Source organism: Oncorhynchus nerka, linkage group LG4 (assembly GCF_034236695.1).
Source record: "Oncorhynchus nerka isolate Pitt River linkage group LG4, Oner_Uvic_2.0, whole genome shotgun sequence".
NCBI classification, from domain to species: domain Eukaryota; kingdom Metazoa; phylum Chordata; class Actinopteri; order Salmoniformes; family Salmonidae; genus Oncorhynchus; species Oncorhynchus nerka.
This window is the reverse complement of record NC_088399.1, coordinates 45,070,241-45,086,419: the sequence shown is the minus strand read 5'-3', so window position 1 is coordinate 45,086,419 and position 16,179 is coordinate 45,070,241. Positions and strand designations below refer to the sequence as shown.

The 16,179-nt window shown below is 60.3% G+C and overlaps 2 protein-coding genes across 2 annotated transcripts in view; one reads left to right on the top strand and one right to left on the bottom strand.

The window, feature by feature from the left end:
- The window catches only part of LOC135571515 (collagen alpha-1(III) chain-like), an 18,506-nt gene extending 11,387 nt beyond the window's left edge, over positions 1-7,119 (bottom strand). The window contains exons 1-8 of the mRNA XM_065018113.1: positions 7,069-7,119; positions 5,234-6,889; positions 4,501-5,174; positions 3,370-4,423; positions 3,187-3,307; positions 2,305-2,622; positions 1,461-2,263; positions 1,289-1,357 (exon numbers count right to left, since the gene is read on the bottom strand). Of these exons, the coding sequence (XP_064874185.1) occupies positions 1,289-1,357; positions 1,461-2,263; positions 2,305-2,622; positions 3,187-3,307; positions 3,370-4,423; positions 4,501-5,174; positions 5,234-6,889; positions 7,069-7,119 (4,746 nt within the window). The remainder of the gene's footprint in view (positions 1-1,288; positions 1,358-1,460; positions 2,264-2,304; positions 2,623-3,186; positions 3,308-3,369; positions 4,424-4,500; positions 5,175-5,233; positions 6,890-7,068) is intronic.
- LOC115128947 (rabphilin-3A-like) overlaps positions 1-16,179 on the top strand; it is a 46,256-nt gene that overhangs the window by 22,637 nt on the left and 7,440 nt on the right. The window contains exons 2-11 of the mRNA XM_065017575.1: positions 7,211-7,357; positions 7,618-7,747; positions 8,249-8,335; positions 8,857-9,112; positions 9,231-9,422; positions 9,612-9,776; positions 10,320-10,399; positions 10,512-10,586; positions 11,068-11,177; positions 11,424-11,550. Of these exons, the coding sequence (XP_064873647.1) occupies positions 7,224-7,357; positions 7,618-7,747; positions 8,249-8,335; positions 8,857-9,112; positions 9,231-9,422; positions 9,612-9,776; positions 10,320-10,399; positions 10,512-10,586; positions 11,068-11,177; positions 11,424-11,550 (1,356 nt within the window). The 5' untranslated portion in view covers positions 7,211-7,223. The remainder of the gene's footprint in view (positions 1-7,210; positions 7,358-7,617; positions 7,748-8,248; positions 8,336-8,856; positions 9,113-9,230; positions 9,423-9,611; positions 9,777-10,319; positions 10,400-10,511; positions 10,587-11,067; positions 11,178-11,423; positions 11,551-16,179) is intronic.

The following is a 16,179-nucleotide window of genomic DNA, read 5'->3' as shown; positions in this document are numbered from 1 at the left end:
CGCTGTCACGGCAACCCCTGACATTTCCAATCATCAGGGAGAGAACATTATGAAAGGATAGAAAGGGCTGAAGAGAGAGATGGGGGGGAGAGTGAGCGCGAGAGCGAGAAAGAGAGAGATATGTTTCCCATGCCAATAAAAGCCCTTAAATTGAATTGAGAGAGAGCTAACAAAGTGGAAAAGAGGCAGGGCAAACAGCTTGGTGATGCTTTGATATCAGTTATGCTGATGGCTATATTGTAGATATCCTGTATACTTAAATGAACACACACCGTATCAATCATTCAATCAAATGTATTTATAAAGCCCTTTTAACATCAGCAGTTGTCACAAAGTGTTTATACAAATACCCAGCCTAAAACCCCAAAGTGCAAGAAATGCAGATGTAGAAGCACGGTGGCTAGGAACAACTCCCTAAAAAGACAGGAACCTAGGAAGAGACCTAGAGAGGAACCAGGCTCTGAGGGCTGGCCAGTCCTCTTCTGGCTGTGCTGGGTAGAGAGGAACCAGGCTCTGAGGGCTGGCCATTCCTCTTCTGGCTGTGCTGGGTAGAGAGGAACCAGGCTCTGAGGGCTGGCCAGTCCTCTTCTGGCTGTGCTGGGTAGAGAGGAACCAGGCTCTGAGGGCTGGCCAGTCCTCTTCTGGCTGTGCTGAGTGGAGAGGAACCAGGCTCTGAGGGCTGGCCAGTCCTCTTCTGGCTGTGCTGGGTGGAGAGTATAAGAGTAACGTGACCATTAAGGCCAGATCGTTCTTCAAAATGTTCAAACATTCATAGATGACCAGCAGGGTCAAATAATAATCACAGTGGTTGTAGAGGGTGCAACAGGTCAACACCTCAGGAGTAAATGTCAGTTGGCTTTTCATAGCCAAGCATTCAAAGGTTGAGACAGCAGGTGCGGCAGAGAGAGGGGAGAAGGGGGGGGTCGAAACAGCACGTCCGGTGAACAGGTCAGGGTTCAGTACCAATGTTTCCCCAACTATTACAGAAGCAAAGTACCCACCTACCACTAATTTCTGTTACCTCTCCCAGCCCAAGACATTTGGTACAGCAGTTCTTCAGTTCAAAACCAGGGTAGCACCAGTCCTGTCTGCTCAATAGTCGTTTAGACCCCTGTTTCTCAATCCTGGTCCTGGGACCCAAAGGGTGCCATTTTTGTTTTTGCCCTACTGTACCACTCACACACTTCCTTCAACTAATCAACTCCTCATCAAGCCTTTGACTTGAATCAGGTGTGTAGTGGTAGGGCCAGGATTGAGAAACATTGATCTAAAGCAATAGTTCCCAAACTGCGAGGGGTCGGCGGGGCGTCCCCTGCTGCGAGGGGTCCCCTGCTGCGAGGGGTCGGCGGGGGGTCCCCTGCTGCGAGGGGTCGGCGGGGGGTCCCCTGCTGCGAGGGGTCGGCGGGGGGTCCCCTGCTGCGAGGGGTCCCCTGCTGCGAGGGGTCGGCGGGGTCCCCTGCTGCGAGGGGTCGGCGGGGGTCCCCTGCTGCGAGGGGTCGGCGGGGGGTCCCCTGCTGCGAGGGGTCCGGGGGTCCCCTGCTGAGGGGGCTCGAGGGGTCGGGGGGGTCCCCTGCTGCGAGGGGTCCCCTGGGCGGGGGTCCCCTGCTGCGAGGGGGTCCCCTGCTGCGAGGGGTCGGCGGGGGTCCCCCTGCTGCGAGGGGTCGGGCGGGGGTCCCCTGCTGCGAGGGGTCGATGGGGCGTCCCCTGCGGCGGGGGTCGGGGTCCCCTGCTGCGAGGTCCCCCCTGGCGGGGGTCCCCTGCTGCGAGGGGCGGGGGGGCGGGGGGGTCCCCTGCTGCGAGGGTCGGCGAGGGGGCTGCGAGGGTCGGGGGTCCCCTGCTGCGAGGGGTCGGCGGGGGTCCCCTGCTGCGAGGGGGTCCCCGGGGGTCCCCTGCTGCGAGGGGTCGGGCGGGGGTCCCCTGCTGCGAGGGGTCGGCGGGGGTCCCCTGCTGCGAGGGGGATGGGGGTCCCCTGCTGCGAGGGGTCGGCGGGGGGTCCCCTGCTGCGAGGGGTCGGCGGGGGTCCCCTGGTGCTGCTGCGAGGGGTCGGCGGGGGTCCCCTGGCGGGGGGTCCCCTGCTGCGAGGGGGGGTCGGGCGGGGGTCCCCTGCTGCGAGGGGTCGGCGGGGGTCCCCTGCTGCGAGGGGTCGGGCGGGGGTCCCCCTGCTGCGGAGGGGTCCCCTGGCGAGGGGTCGGCGGGGGTCCCCTGCTGCGAGGGGTCCCCTGCTGCGGGGGTCCCCTGCTGCGAGGGGTCGGGCGGGGGTCCCCTGCTGCGAGGGGGGTCCCCTGCTGCGAGGGGTCGGGGGGCGGGGGTCCCCTGCTGCGGGGGTCCCCTGCTGCGAGGGGTCGCGGGGGGTCCCCTGCTGCGAGGGGTCGGGGGTCCCCTGGCGAGGGGGGCGGGGGTCCCCTGCTGCGAGGGGTCGGCGGGGGTCCCCTGCTGCGATGGGGGTCCCCTGCTGCGAGGGGTCCCCTGCTGCGAGGGGTCGGCGGGGGTCCCCTGCTGCTGCGGGGGAGGGGTCGGCGGGGGTCCCCTGCTGCGAGGGGTCGGGCGGGGGTCCCCTGCGGGGGTCCCCTGCTGCGAGGGGTCGGCGGGGGTCCCCTGCTGCGAGGGGGTCGCGGGGGTCCCCTGCTGCGAGGGGTCGGCGGGGGTCCCCTGCTGCGAGGGGTCGGCGGGGGTCCCCTGCTGCGAGGGGTCGGCGGGGGGGGGGGTCCCCTGCTGCGAGGGGTCGGCGGGGGTCCCCTGCTGCGAGGGGTCGGCGGGGGTCCCCTGCTGCGAGGGGTCGGCGGGGGTCCCCTGCTGCGAGGGGTCGGCGGGGGTCCCCTGCTGCGAGGGGGCGAGGGTCCCCTGCTGCGAGGGGTCGGGGGGGTCCCCTGCTGCGAGGGGTCGATGGGGGGGGGAGGGGTTGGCGGGGTCCCCTGCTGCGAGGGGTCGGCGGGGGTCCCCTGCTGCGAGGGGTCGGCGGGGGGTCCCCTGCTGCGAGGGGTCGGCGGGGGGTCCCCTGCTGCGAGGGGTCGGCGGGGCGTCCCCTGCTGCGAGGGGGTCCCCTGCTGCGAGGGGTCCCCTGCTGCGAGGGGTCGGCGGGGGTCCCCTGCTGGGGGGTCCCCTGCTGCGAGGGGTCGGCGGGGGTCCCCTGCTGCGGGGGTCCCCTGCTGCGGCCCTGCTGCGAGGGGTCGGCGGGGGGTCCCCTGCTGCGAGGGGTCGGCGGGGGTCCCCTGCTGCGAGGGGTCGATGGGGGTCCCCTGCTGCGAGGGTCGGGCGAGGGGTCCCCTGCTGCGAGGGGTCGGGCGGGGGTCCCCTGCTGCGGGGTCCCCTGCTGCGAGGGGTCGGCGGGGGGTCCCCTGCTGCGAGGGGTCGGCGAGGGGGGTCCCCTGCTGCGAGGGGTCGGCGGGGGTCCCCTGCTGCGAGGGGTCGGCGGGGGGTCCCCTGCTGCGAGGGGTCGGCGGGGCGTCCCCTGCTGCGGGGGGTCCCCTGCTGCGAGGGGTCGGCGGGGGTCCCCTGCTGCGAGGGGGTCGAGGGGTCCCCTGGGGGGTCCCCTGCTGCGAGGGGTCGGGGGCGTCCCCTGCTGCGAGGGGTCGGCGGGGGTCCCCTGCTGCGAGGGGTCGGCGGGGGTCCCCTGCTGCGAGGGGTCGGGCGGGGGTCCCTGCTGCGAGGGGTGCGGGGGTCCCCTGCTGCGGGGTCGGCGGGGGGTCCCCTGCTGCGGGGTCGGCAGGGGGGGTCCCCTGCTGCGAGGGGGGGTCGGGGTCCCCTGCGAGGGGGTCGGCGGGGGTCCCCTGCGAGGGGGCGGGGGTCCCCCTGCTGCGAGGGGTCGGCGGGGGTCCCCTGCTGCGAGGGGTCGGGGGGGGTCCCCTGCTGCGGGGGTCCCCTGCTGCGAGGGGGTCGGCGGGGGTCCCCTGCTGCGAGGGGTCGGCGGGGGTCCCCCTGCTGCGAGGGGTCGGCGGGGTCCCCTGCTGCGGGGGGGGTCCCCGAGGGGTCCCCTGCTGCGGGGGTCCCCCTGCGAGGGGTCGGCGAGGGGTGCGAGGGGGGTCCCCTGCTGCGAGGGTCGGCGGGGGTCCCCTGCTGCGAGGGGTCGGCGGGGGGTCCCCTGCTGCGAGGGGGTCGGCGGGGGTCCCCCCTGCTGCGAGGGGTCGAGGGGGTCGGCGGGGGTCCCCTGCTGCGAGGGGTCGGCGGGGGTCCCCTGCTGCGAGGGGTCGGCGGGGGTCCCCTGCCCCTGCTGCGAGGGGTCCCCTGCTGCGAGGGGTCGGGGTCCCCGGCTGCGGGGGGTCCCCTGCTGCGAGGGGTCGGCGAGGGGTCCCCTGCTGCGAGGGGTCGGGGGGGTCCCCTGCTGCGAGGGGTCGGGGGGGTCCCCTGCTGCGAGGGTCGGGGGGTCCCCCTGCTGCGAGGGGTCGGGCGGGGGGGTCCCCTGCTGCGAGGGGTCGGCGGGGGTCCCCTGCTGCGAGGGGTCGGCGGGGGGTCCCCTGCTGCGAGGGGTCCCCTGCTGCGAGGGGTCGGCGGGGCGTCCCCTGCTGCGAGGGGTCGGCGAGGGGTCCCCTGCTGCGAGGGGTCGGCGGGGGGTCCCCTGCTGCGAGGGGTCGGCGGGGGGGCTGCGGGTCCCCTGCTGCGAGGGGTCGGCGGGGGTCCCCGGCGAGGGGTCCCCTGCTGCGAGGGGTCCCCTGCTGCGGGGGTCCCCTGCTGCGAGGGGTCGGGTGGGGGGTCCCCTGCTGCGAGGGGTCGGGGGGGGGTCCCCTGCTGCGAGGGGTCGGCGGGGGTCCCCTGCTGCGAGGGGTCCCCCCTGGGTCGGCGGGGGGGCGGGGGTCCCCTGCTGCGAGGGGTCGGCGGGGGTCCCCTGCTGCGAGGGAGGGGTCCTGCTGCGGGGGTCCCCTGCTGCGAGGGGTCGGGCGGGGTCCCCTGCTGCGAGGGGTCGGCGGGGGTCCCCTGCTGCGAGGGGTCGGCGGGGGTCCCCTGCTGCGGGGGTCCCCTGCTGCGAGGGGTCGGGGGGGTCCCCTGCTGCGAGGGGTCGGCGGGGGGCTGCGAGGGTCGGCGGGGTCCCCTGCTGCGAGGGGTCCCCGGGGGTCCCCTGCTGCGAGGGGGGGTTCCCCTGGGGGGGGTCCCCTGCTGCGAGGGGGGGGTCCCCTGCTGCGGGGGGGTGCTGCGAGGGGTCGGGCGGGGGTCCCCTGCTGCGAGGGGTCGGCGGGGGTCCCCTGCTGCGAGGGGGTCGGGGGGGTCCCCTGCTGCGAGGGGTCGGCGGGGGGTCCCCTGCTGCGAGGGGTCGGCGGGGGGGGTCCCCTGCTGCGAGGGGGTCGGCGGGGGTCCCCTGCTGCGAGGGGTCCCCTGGCGAGGGGCTGCGAGGGGGGGGTCCCCTGCTGCGAGGGGTCGGGGGTCCCCTGCTGCGGGGTCCCTGCTGCGGGGGTCGGCGGGGGTCCCCTGCTGCGGGGTCCCCTGCTGCGAGGGGGGGCTGGGGGTCCCCTGCTGCGAGGGGTCGGGCGGGGGTCCCCCTGCTGCGAGGGGTCGGGCGAGGGGTCCCCTGCTGCGAGGGGTCGGCGGGGGGTCCCCTGCTGCGAGGGGTCCCCTGCTGCGAGGGGTCGGCGGGGGGTCCCCTGCTGCGAGGGGTCGGGGGGGTCCCCTGCTGCGGGGGGCTGCGAGGGGTCGGGCGGGGGTCCCCTGCTGCGAGGGGTGGGGGGGTCCCCTGCTGCGAGGGGGTCGGCGGGGGTCCCCTGCTGCGAGGGGTCGTCCCTGCTGCGGGGGTCCCCTGCTGCGAGGGGTCCCCCTGCTGCGAGGGTCGGGGGTCCCCTGCTGCGGGGGTCCCCTGCTGCGAGGGGTCGGCGGGGTCCCCTGCTGCGAGGGGTCGGCGATGGGGGTCCCCTGCTGCGAGGGGTCGGGCGAGGGGTCCCCTGCTGCGAGGGGTCGGGCGGGGGTCCCCTGCTGCGGGGTCGGCGGGGGTCCCCTGCTGCGAGGGGTCGGCGGGGGTCCCCTGCTGCGAGGGGTCGGGCGGGGTCCCCTGCTGCGGGGGTCGGCGGGGGTCCCCTGCTGCGAGGGGTCGGCGGGGTCCCCTGCTGCGGGGGTCCCCTGCTGCGAGGGGTGCTGGGGTCCCCCTGCTGCGAGGGGGGCGGGGGTCCCCTGCTGCGAGGGGTCGGCGGGGGGTCCCCTGCTGCGGGGGTCCCCTGCTGCGAGGGGGTCGGGCGGGGGGTCCCCTGCTGCGAGGGGTCGGCGGGGCGTCCCCTGCTGCGAGGGGTCGGCGAGGGGTCCCCTGCTGCGAGGGGTCGGCGGGGGTCCCCTGCTGCGAGGGGGGCAGGGCGTCCCCTGCTGGGGGGGTCCCCTGCTGCGAGGGGGGTCGTCCCCTGGCGGGGGTCCCCTGCTGCGAGGGGTCCCCTGCTGCGAGGGAGGGGTCCCCTGCTGCGAGGGGTCGGCGGGGGTCCCCCTGCTGCGAGGGGTCGGCCGGGCGTCCCCCTGCTGGCGGGGGTCCCCTGCTGCGAGGGGTCGGGCGGGGTCCCCTGCTGCGAGGGGTCTGGCGGGGGTCGGGGGTCCCCTGCTGCGAGGGGTCGGGGGGTCCCCTGCTGCGAGGGGTCGGGGGGGTCCCCTGCTGCGAGGGGTCGGCGGGGCGTCCCCTGCTGCGAGGGGTCGGCGAGGGGTCCCCTGCTGCGAGGGGTCGGGCGTCCCCTGCTGGGGGGTCCCCTGCTGCTGCGAGGGGTCCCCCTGGCAGGGCGTCCCCTGCTGCGGGGGGTCCCCTGCTGGGGTCCCCTGCTGCGGGGGTCCCCTGCTGCGAGGGGTCGGGCGGGGTCCCCTGCTGGGGGTCCCCCTGCTCGGCAGGGGCGTCCCCTGGGGGGTCCCCTGCTGCGAGGGGTCTGCGGGGGTCCCCTGCTGCGGGGCGTCCCCTGCTGCGAGGGGTCCCCTGCTGCGAGGGGTCCCCTGCTGTATCCTACGCGACAGTGTTCTAATCTAGCCGATGATAATGTTGTGTGCCTCTGTTGCCTGTTCAGTGAAAACATCTAGAGGCATGTTCAGTTACTAGTAGCGGGGTATTGAGCCCTGAGTACTACTCGGTAGTATTGAACCTAGAGTACACATCACTCCAGAGGCGACAGTTGACTTTTCTACATTTGAGTGTGCCGTGTCCTCTGATGTGTGTTTGTCCTTGGATTTGTGCATGTTAGGTCTGTAAGTGTCTGTGCAGGTGTGTCTCTCCTGATGTGTGTGTGTGTATGACGTTGTAAGTGTGTGTCCTGTCTCTGTCTGTCAGGTCAGTCAGCAGGATGCACCGGCACAGTGGAGGCCATGGAGGAGGAGGTCCTCAGGAAGTGGAGCTAACAGACGAAGAGAAGGAGATCATCAACAGTGTTCTGGCTCGGGCTGAGACCATGGAGGCCATGGAGCAGGAGAGGATCGGGTGAGACAGAGAGAGAGAGAGGGGGGGGGGGCAAAAATGAGAAAGAGACAAAACTGTGTGTGTGTGTTTGATCTCTCCACTCTATGTGGTTGGCGACCTGTCTGGACAAAAGACAGCATGGCCAGATGGTGAGTCTGGCAGTCTGACGTGTGTTGCGTGTATTTACTGTGTGTGTGTGTGTTGCGTGTATTTACTGTGTGTGTGTGTGTGTGTGTGTGTGTGTGTGTGTGTGTGTTCGTGTTCGTGTTCGTGTTCTGCAGGCGTTTTGCCACTAGGTTGGACAGTATGAAGAAGACAGCATGTGGAGATGGTCACTCTCGCTGTCTGCTGTGTGGAGAGACGTTTGGCCAGCAGGGAGTCAACTCCGTACTCTGTTCCCACTGCAAGAAGGTAACTAGCACACATAATAGAGCTATGTAGAGAGTCTGGACAGTTATCAGAGGTCCAAGTCCTGTAGGTCTTCATGTTGCTTTGAGCAGAGCTGATTCTGTCAGTAGTCTGGTATGTGCTCCTAAATCCTTTCTGTCGCTCTCTTTGTCTAGCTCCCAAACTGTGCCTACATTTGTCCTACACTCTCAGAAAAAAAGGGGTTCCAAAAGGGTTCTTTAGCTGTCCCCATAGGAGAACCCTTTTGGTTCCAGGTAGAACCCTTTTTGGTTCCAGGTAGAACTCTTTTGGGTTCCATGTTTAACCCTCCGGGGGGAAAGGGTTCTACACGGAACCCAATAGGGTTCTACCTGGAAGCAAAAAAGGGTTCTTCAAAGGGTTCTCCTATTGGTAGAGCCGAAGAACCCTTTCAGGTTCTAGATAGCACCTTTTCTTTCATTGAGTGTATCATAAAAATAACTCTGGTTTAAGTAAGTGTGTGTATGTGTGTGTTTCTGCTCGCAGCATATGTGCAGTAAGTGTGGGATTCAGAACAACAGCCCGTCGTCATGTCCTGTGTGGGTCTGTAGGATCTGCAGCGAGCACAAAGAGGTGAGAGAGGAGGGGGAAATAGAGAGAGAGAGATGGAGAGAGGAAAGGAGGGGTGGAATGATAGAGAAACTATAGGTTGAAGACCAAAACAAATGTTGTTTTAATGTATACTCCACGAATACGCCTTCATGTTAATAAATAATTAGAAAAGACTGTTTGTTTGTCCCATCACAATCAAAATGTATGGAGGAGAGAAGGGTTCAGCTGTTCAGACTTAATCACACTCGCACTTTATTTTTTGGGTTGGCTTAGTCACCCCGTTTCACAGTATTGTTTAGTGCTGACCCTGTGTTCGGTGAAACCGCTCCCCAGGGAACCTTTAATTAAATGGCCCTACCTGTCAGTCCAATGTGAGATAACTCATCTGCTAAGCACGCTACCCCTCCTCTCTCACTCCATCTCAATCTCGCTCTCTCCATCAAATGTTCTCTTTCTCTGTCTCTCCCCTCCCCCCTCTCTCTCTACATCTCTTCCTCTCCCTCTCTTTCTCTCTGTCTCTCCATCTCTCTCTCCATGTCTAGATGTTGAAGCGTTCTGGAGCGTGGTTCTTTAAGGGCCAACCCCAGAAGGTCCTCCCTGCTCCCCTGCCCATCTCCAGGCCCAGAGGGACAGGTAGAGAGAGTCCCCGTACCCTGAACCCCACCCATCACCAGCCCAGTACCCAGCCCTATGCCCATATCCAGACCCAGCCCATCTACCAGCCAGACGCTGGTGCAAAGAACTGCACAGAGCAGCAGGAGCAGCAGGGTGACTGCTGCTCCAACACAGAGAACCAAGGTGAGCAGTGGAAACAAGCATTAAGATTTCACGACTCGTTGGATTTGCATGAGAGGTACATGCAAAAGCTTGTTGGGTATTTCAACATGTCATCTTCCTCTCTCCGATCTTGTCTCAGAGCCCACCGATGAGCCCCCATACTCCAGCTCAGAGCAACAGGACCCAGAGGGGTATAGCTCTGCTCAGACACTAGGGGGCGTTGCGGTGCAGGAAGAGATGGTGAAGAACCAGTCTAAGTTAGGCTCCAGACCTCCCACAGCCAGGGGGAGAGAGAACACGCCAGCTCCAGCTGACTCAGTCACACCACAGGGTACGATTGTAGGGTCAGCTCGCCCAAATGACAAAATGACATGTTTTTCCTTACCCACCCTAAAAGCAGTCAATGGATAATAACTGCTTTGATTTTGTTTACCTACCTGTTACCGCCAACCGCTCAGATGCATAATCCCTTCTACTCACTACTTGAGACTGACTAAATAGCGGCGTTTCTCTACCTCAGCCCATGCGCCCGAGGAGAGCAGACACCCTCACCAGAGGGAGGATAGAGCCCCAACTCCAGTCGGGGAGGAGAAACCCACTCCTGCCCCCAAACCCACCCTGGCAGCACGCCCAGCCCCCGCTCCTGTCGAGGACGATGACAACGAATATGACTCTGATGAATCCAGTAAGTGTGTGTCCTTCGATAACACATGTTCCTTTTTATTGATTTCAGTCACTTCAGACATTTGATGACTTCCTCTACCTTGTCACTAAGCACGACCCTCTACATACCGTGTGCATACAGTCACCATCAGTCTTTATTAGCCCACTGGGAAATTTGGTTCCCAAGCAGGGACATTGTAGACCAACCATATGAAACACATATTCTAATGCACACACATACACGCTTCCTCTCTATTCTGTTATTCTCTCTCTCTGTCTCTCTGTCTCTCTGTCTCTGTCTCTCTCTCTCTCTCTCTCTCTCTGTCTCTCTCTCTCTCTCTCTCTCTCTCTCTCTCTCTCTGTCTCTCTCTCTCTCTCTCTCTCTCTCTCTCTCTCTCTCTCTCTGTCTCTCTGTCTCTCTGTATCTCTCTCTCTCTCTCTCTCTCTCTGTCTTTCTGTCTCTCTGTCTCTCTGTCTCTGTCTCTCTCTCTGTGTGTGTGTGTGTGTGTGTGTTGGTTGTAGGAACCAATCTGAGCATGATGTTCTTTTGTTCTGTCCGCATCAGCCACCCTGGGGTTACTGGAGTTCACTCTGCATTATGAACAGGAGAACAACGCGCTGCACTGCAATATAGTCAAAGCAAAGGTATACACACACACCACTAGCTTCAGTGACATGCTTGAATGGTTCATCGTTAGGTTGATATTCTCTATTTCTAATCTTCTGCTCTCTCTCTCTCTCTCTCTCTCTCTCTCAGGGCCTAAAGCCGATGGACTCTAATGGCCTAGCAGACCCTTACGTCAAGCTGCACCTCTTACCTGGAGCCAGTAAGGTAACTTCCAACACTTCTGGTTGTAGTAGGCCTGTTTCTGCTGCCTGTTGACACAGACTTGTATCACTCACAGAAGTTCCAAGAGAATAAAGACATTTCAAATGTCATATTATGTCTATATACAGTGTTGTAATGATGTGCAAATAGGTGGCCTTTATCAATAACGAGGCTTTGCTCACTCAGTCTGTACATTCCTTCATTTTGGGTCAGTCACAGTGGCCAGATACTCTGCCACTGTGTACTCTCTGGGCCAAATAGCATTCTAGTTTGCTCAGTTTTCTTGTTAATTCTTTCCAACGTGTCAAGTAATCATCTTTTTGTTTTCTCATTATTTTGGTTGGGACTAATTGTGTTGCTGTCGTGGGGCTCTGTGGGGTCTCTCTGTCTCTCTCTCCCTCTCCATCTGTCTCCCTGTCTTCTGCTCTATTTCTCTCTCCCCCCTCTCCCTGTTCCCCCCTCTCCTCTCTCCCCGTCTCCACAGTCTAACAAGCTGCGTACTAAGACACTGAAGGGCACTCTGAACCCAGTGTGGAATGAGACTCTGGTGTACCACGGTATCACTGACGACGACATGCAGCGCAAAACGCTGCGGTAAATACAGGCAGGCTCGCCCATACCACATAACACCTCTGTATGTGTGTCACCCACTGGGTCATCTGAAATGAAAACGTTTACGTTGATATTGGCCTAGTTTAGTTCCCTGGCTCTCCATTTACATCAGTTAGATTTCCCTAGGCTAAAGGGAACCAAGAGAATAAAAACTCTTTGGTGATGATACAAAACGATGTAAAAAAAAAAATTTTAAAAAGAGAATATAACTCCTCTTCCTGCTTCCAGGCTGTCAGTGAGTGATATGGACAAGTTTGGGCACAATGAGTTCATCGGAGAGACGCGTGTTGCTCTGAAGAAACTCAAAGCCAACCAGAAGAAGAACTACAGTGTGTGTCTGGAGAGGGTGGTCCAGGTAGGAACTACAACAGTGTGTGTCTGGAGAGGGTGGTCCAGGTAGGAACTACAACAGTGTGTGTCTGGAGAGGGTGGTCCAGGTAGGAACTACAACAGTGTGTGTCTAGAGAGGGTGGTCCAGGTAGGAACTACAACAGTATGTGTCTAGAGAGGGTGGTCCAGGTAGGAACTACAACAGTATGTGTCTAGAGAGGGTGGTCCAGGTAGAAACTACAACAGTGTGTGTCTAGAGAGGGTGGTCCAGGTAGGAACTACAACAGTGTGTGTCTAGAGAGGGTGGTCCAGGTAGAAACTACAACAGTGTGTGTCTAGAGAGGGTGGTCCAGGTAGGAACTACAACAGTGTGTGTCTAGAGAGAGTGGTCCAGGTAGGAACTACAACAGTATGTGTCTAGAGAGGGTGGTCCAGGTAGAAACTACAACAGTGTGTGTCTAGAAAGGGTGGTCCAGGTAGGAACTACAACAGTGTGTGTCTGGAGAGGGTGGTCCAGGTAGGAACTACAACAGTGTGTGTCTAGAGAGGGTGGTCCAGGTAGGAACTACAACAGTGTGTGTCTAGAGAGGGTGGTCTAGAGAGGGTGGTCCAGGTAGGAACTACAACAGTGTGTGTCTGGAGAGGGTGGTCCAGGTAGGAACTACAACAGTGTGTGTCTGGAGAGGGTGGTCCAGGTAGGAACTACAACAGTGTGTGTCTGGAGAGGGTGGTCCAGGTAGGAACTACAACAGTGTGTGTCTAGAGAGGGTGGTCCAGATAGGAACTACAACAGTGTGTGTCTAGAGAGAGTGGTCCAGGTAGGAACTACAACAGTATGTGTCTAGAGAGGGTGGTCCAGGTAGAAACTACAACAGTGTGTGTCTAGAGAGGGTGGTCCAGGTAGGAACTACAACAGTGTGTGTCTGGAGGGTGGTCCAGGTAGGAACTACAACAGTGTGTGTCTAGAGAGGGTGGTCCAGGTAGGAACTACAACAGTGTGTGTCTAGAGAGGGTGGTCCAGGTAGGAACTACAACAGTGTGTGTCTAGAGAGGGTGGTCCAGGTAGGAACTACAACAGTGTGTGTCTAGAGAGGGTGGTCCAGGTAGGAACTACAACAGTGTGTGTCTAGAGAGGGTGGTCCAGGTAGGAACTACAACAGTGTGTGTCTGGAGAGGGTGGTCCAGGTAGGAACTACAACAGTGTGTGTCTAGAGAGGGTGGTCCAGGTAGGAACTACAACAGTGTGTGTCTAGAGAGGGTGGTCCAGGTAGGAACTACAACAGTGTGTGTCTGGAGAGGGTGGTCCAGGTAGGAACTACAACAGTTTGTGTCTAGAGAGGGTGGTCCAGGTAGGAACTACAACAGTGTGTGTCTAGAGAGGGTGGTCCAGGTAGGAACTACAACAGTATGTGTCTAGAGAGGGTGGTCCAGGTAGAAACTACAACAGTGTGTGTCTAGAGAGGGTGGTCCAGGTAGGAACTACAACAGTGTGTGTCTGGAGAGGGTGGTCCAGGTAGGAACTACAACAGTGGTCCAGGTAGGAACTCTATGTGAGAGGGTGGTCCAGGTAGGAACTACAACAGTGTGTGTCTAGAGAGGGTGGTCCAGGTAGGAAACTACAACAGTGTGTGTCTGTGTCTAGAGAGGGTTGTCCAGGTAGGAACTACAACAGTATGTGTCTAGAGAGGGTGGTCCAGGTAGAAACTACAACAGTGTGTGTCTAGAGAGGGTGGTCCAGGTAGGAACTACAACAGTGTGTGTCTGGAGAGGGTGGTCCAGGTAGGAACTACAACAGTGTGTGTCTAGAGAGGGTGGTCCAGGTAGGAACTACAACAGTGTGTCTAGAGAGGGTGGTCCAGGTAGGAACTACAACAGTGTGAGTCTAGAGAGGGTGGTCCAGGTAGGAACTACAACAGTGTGTGTCTAGAGAGGGTGGTCCAGGTAGGAACTACAACAGTGTGTGTCTAGAGAGGGTGGTCAGGTAGGAACTACAACAGTGTGTGTCTGGAGAGGGTGGTCCAGGTAGGAACTACAACAGTGTGTGTCTAGAGAGGGTGGTCCAGGTAGGAACTACAACAGTGTGTGTCTAGAGAGGGTGGTCCAGGTAGGAACTACAACAGTGTGTGTCTGGAGAGGGTGGTCCAGGTAGGAACTACAACAGTGTGTGTCTAGAGAGGGTGGTCCAGGTAGGAACTACAACAGTGTGAGTCTAGAGAGGGTGGTCCAGGTAGGAACTACAACAGTGTGTGTCTAGAGAGGGTGGTCCAGGTAGGAACTACAACAGTGTGTGTCTAGAGAGGGTGGTTCAGGTAGGAACTACAACAGTGTGTGTCTGGAGAGGGTGGTCCAGGTAGGAACTACAACAGTGTGTGTCTAGAGAGGGTGGTCCAGGTAGGAACTACAACAGTGTGTGTCTAGAGAGGGTGGTCCAGGTAGGAACTACAACAGTGTGAGTCTAGAGAGGGTGGTCCAGGTAGGAACTACAACAGTGTGTGTCTAGAGAGGGTGGTCCAGGTAGGAACTACAACAGTGTGTGTCTAGAGAGGGTGGTCCAGGTAGGAACTACAACAGTGTGTGTCTGGAGAGGGTGGTCCAGGTAGGAACTACAACAGTGTGTGTCTAGAGAGGGTGGTCCAGGTAGGAACTACAACAGTGTGTGTCTAGAGAGGGTGGTCCAGGTAGGAACTACAACAGTGTGTGTCTAGAGAGGGTGGTCCAGGTAGGAACTACAACAGTTTGTGTCTAGAGAGGGTGGTCCAGGTAGGAACTACAACAGTGTGTGTCTAGAGAGGGTTGTCCAGGTAGGAACTACAACAGTATGTGTCTAGAGAGGGTGGTCCAGGTAGGAACTACAACAGTATGTGTCAGTGGTGTAGAAACTACAACAGTGTGTGAGAGGGTGGTCCAGGTAGAAACTACAACAGTGTGTGTCTGGAGAGGGTGGTCCAGGTAGGAACTACAACAGTGTGTGTCTAGAGAGGGTGGTCCAGGTAGGAACTACAACAGTATGTGTCTAGAGAGGGTGGTCCAGGTAGGAACTACAACAGTGTGTGTCTAGAGAGGGTGGTCCAGGTAGAAACTACAACAGTGTGTGTCTAGAGAGGGTTGTCCAGGTAGGAACTACAACAGTATGTGTCTAGAGAGGGTGGTCCAGGTAGAAACTACAACAGTGTGTGTCTAGAGAGGGTGGTCCAGGTAGGAACTACAACAGTGTGTGTCTGGAGAGGGTGGTCCAGGTAGGAACTACAACAGTGTGTGTCTAGAGAGGGTGGTCCAGGTAGGAACTACAACAGTGTGTGTCTAGAGAGGGTGGTCCAGGTAGGAACTACAACAGTGTGAGTCTAGAGAGGGTGGTCCAGGTAGGAACTACAACAGTGTGTGTCTAGAGAGGGTGGTCCAGGTAGGAACTACACACAGTGTGTGTCTAGAGAGGGTGGTTCAGGTAGGAACTACAACAGTGTGTCTGGAGAGGGTGGTCCAGGTAGGAACTACAACAGTGTGTGTCTAGAGAGGGTGGTCCAGGTAGGAACTACAACAGTGTGTGTCTAGAGAGGGTGGTCCAGGTAGGAACTACAACAGTTTGTGTCTAGAGAGGGTGGTCCAGGTAGGAACTACAACAGTTTGTGTCTAGAGGGTGGAGGTAGGTGGTCCAGGTAGGAACTACAACAGTGTGTGTCTAGAGAGGGTGGTCCAGGTAGGAACTACAACAGTGTGTGTCTAGAGAGGGTGGTCCAGGTAGGAACTACAACAGTGTGTGTCTAGAGAGGGTGGTCCAGGTAGGAACTACAACAGTGTGTGTCTAGAGAGGGTGGTCCAGGTAGGAACTACAACAGTGTGTGTCTAGAGAGGGTGGTCCAGGTAGGAACTACAACAGTTTGTGTCTAGAGAGGGTGGTCCAGGTAGGATTTACAACAGTATGTGTCTAGAGAGAGTGGTCCAGGTAGGAACTACAACAGTGTGTGTCTAGAGAGAGTGGTCCAGGTAGGAACTACAACAGTGTGTGTCTAGAGAGGGTGGTCCAGGTAGGAACTACAACAGTATGTGTCTAGAGAGGGTGGTCCAGGTAGGAACTACAACAGTGTGTGTCTAGAGAGGGTGGTCCAGGTAGGAACTACAACAGTGTGTGTCTGGAGAGGGTGGTCCAGGTAGGAACTACAACAGTGTGTGTCTAGAGAGGGTGGTCCAGGTAGGAACTACAACAGTGTGTGTCTAGAGAGGGTGGTCCAGGTAGGAACTACAACAGGTGTGTCTAGAGAGGGTGGTCCAGGTAGGAACTACAACAGTGTGTGTCTGGAGAGGGTGGTCCAGGTAGGAACTACAACAGTGTGTGTCTAGAGAGGGTGGTCCAGGTAGGAACTACAACAGTGTGTGTCTAGAGAGGGTGGTCCAGGTAGGAACTACAACAGTGTGTGTCTAGAGAGGGTGGTCCAGGTAGGAACTACAACAGTGTGTGTCTGGAGAGGGTGGTCCAGGTAGGAACTACAACAGTGTGTGTCTAGAGAGGGTGGTCCAGGTAGGAACTACAACAGTGTGTGTCTAGAGAGGGTGGTCCAGGTAGGAACTACAACAGTTTGTGTCTAGAGAGGGTGGTCCAGGTAGGAACTACAACAGTTTGTGTCTAGAGAGGGTGGTCCAGGTAGGAACTACAACAGTA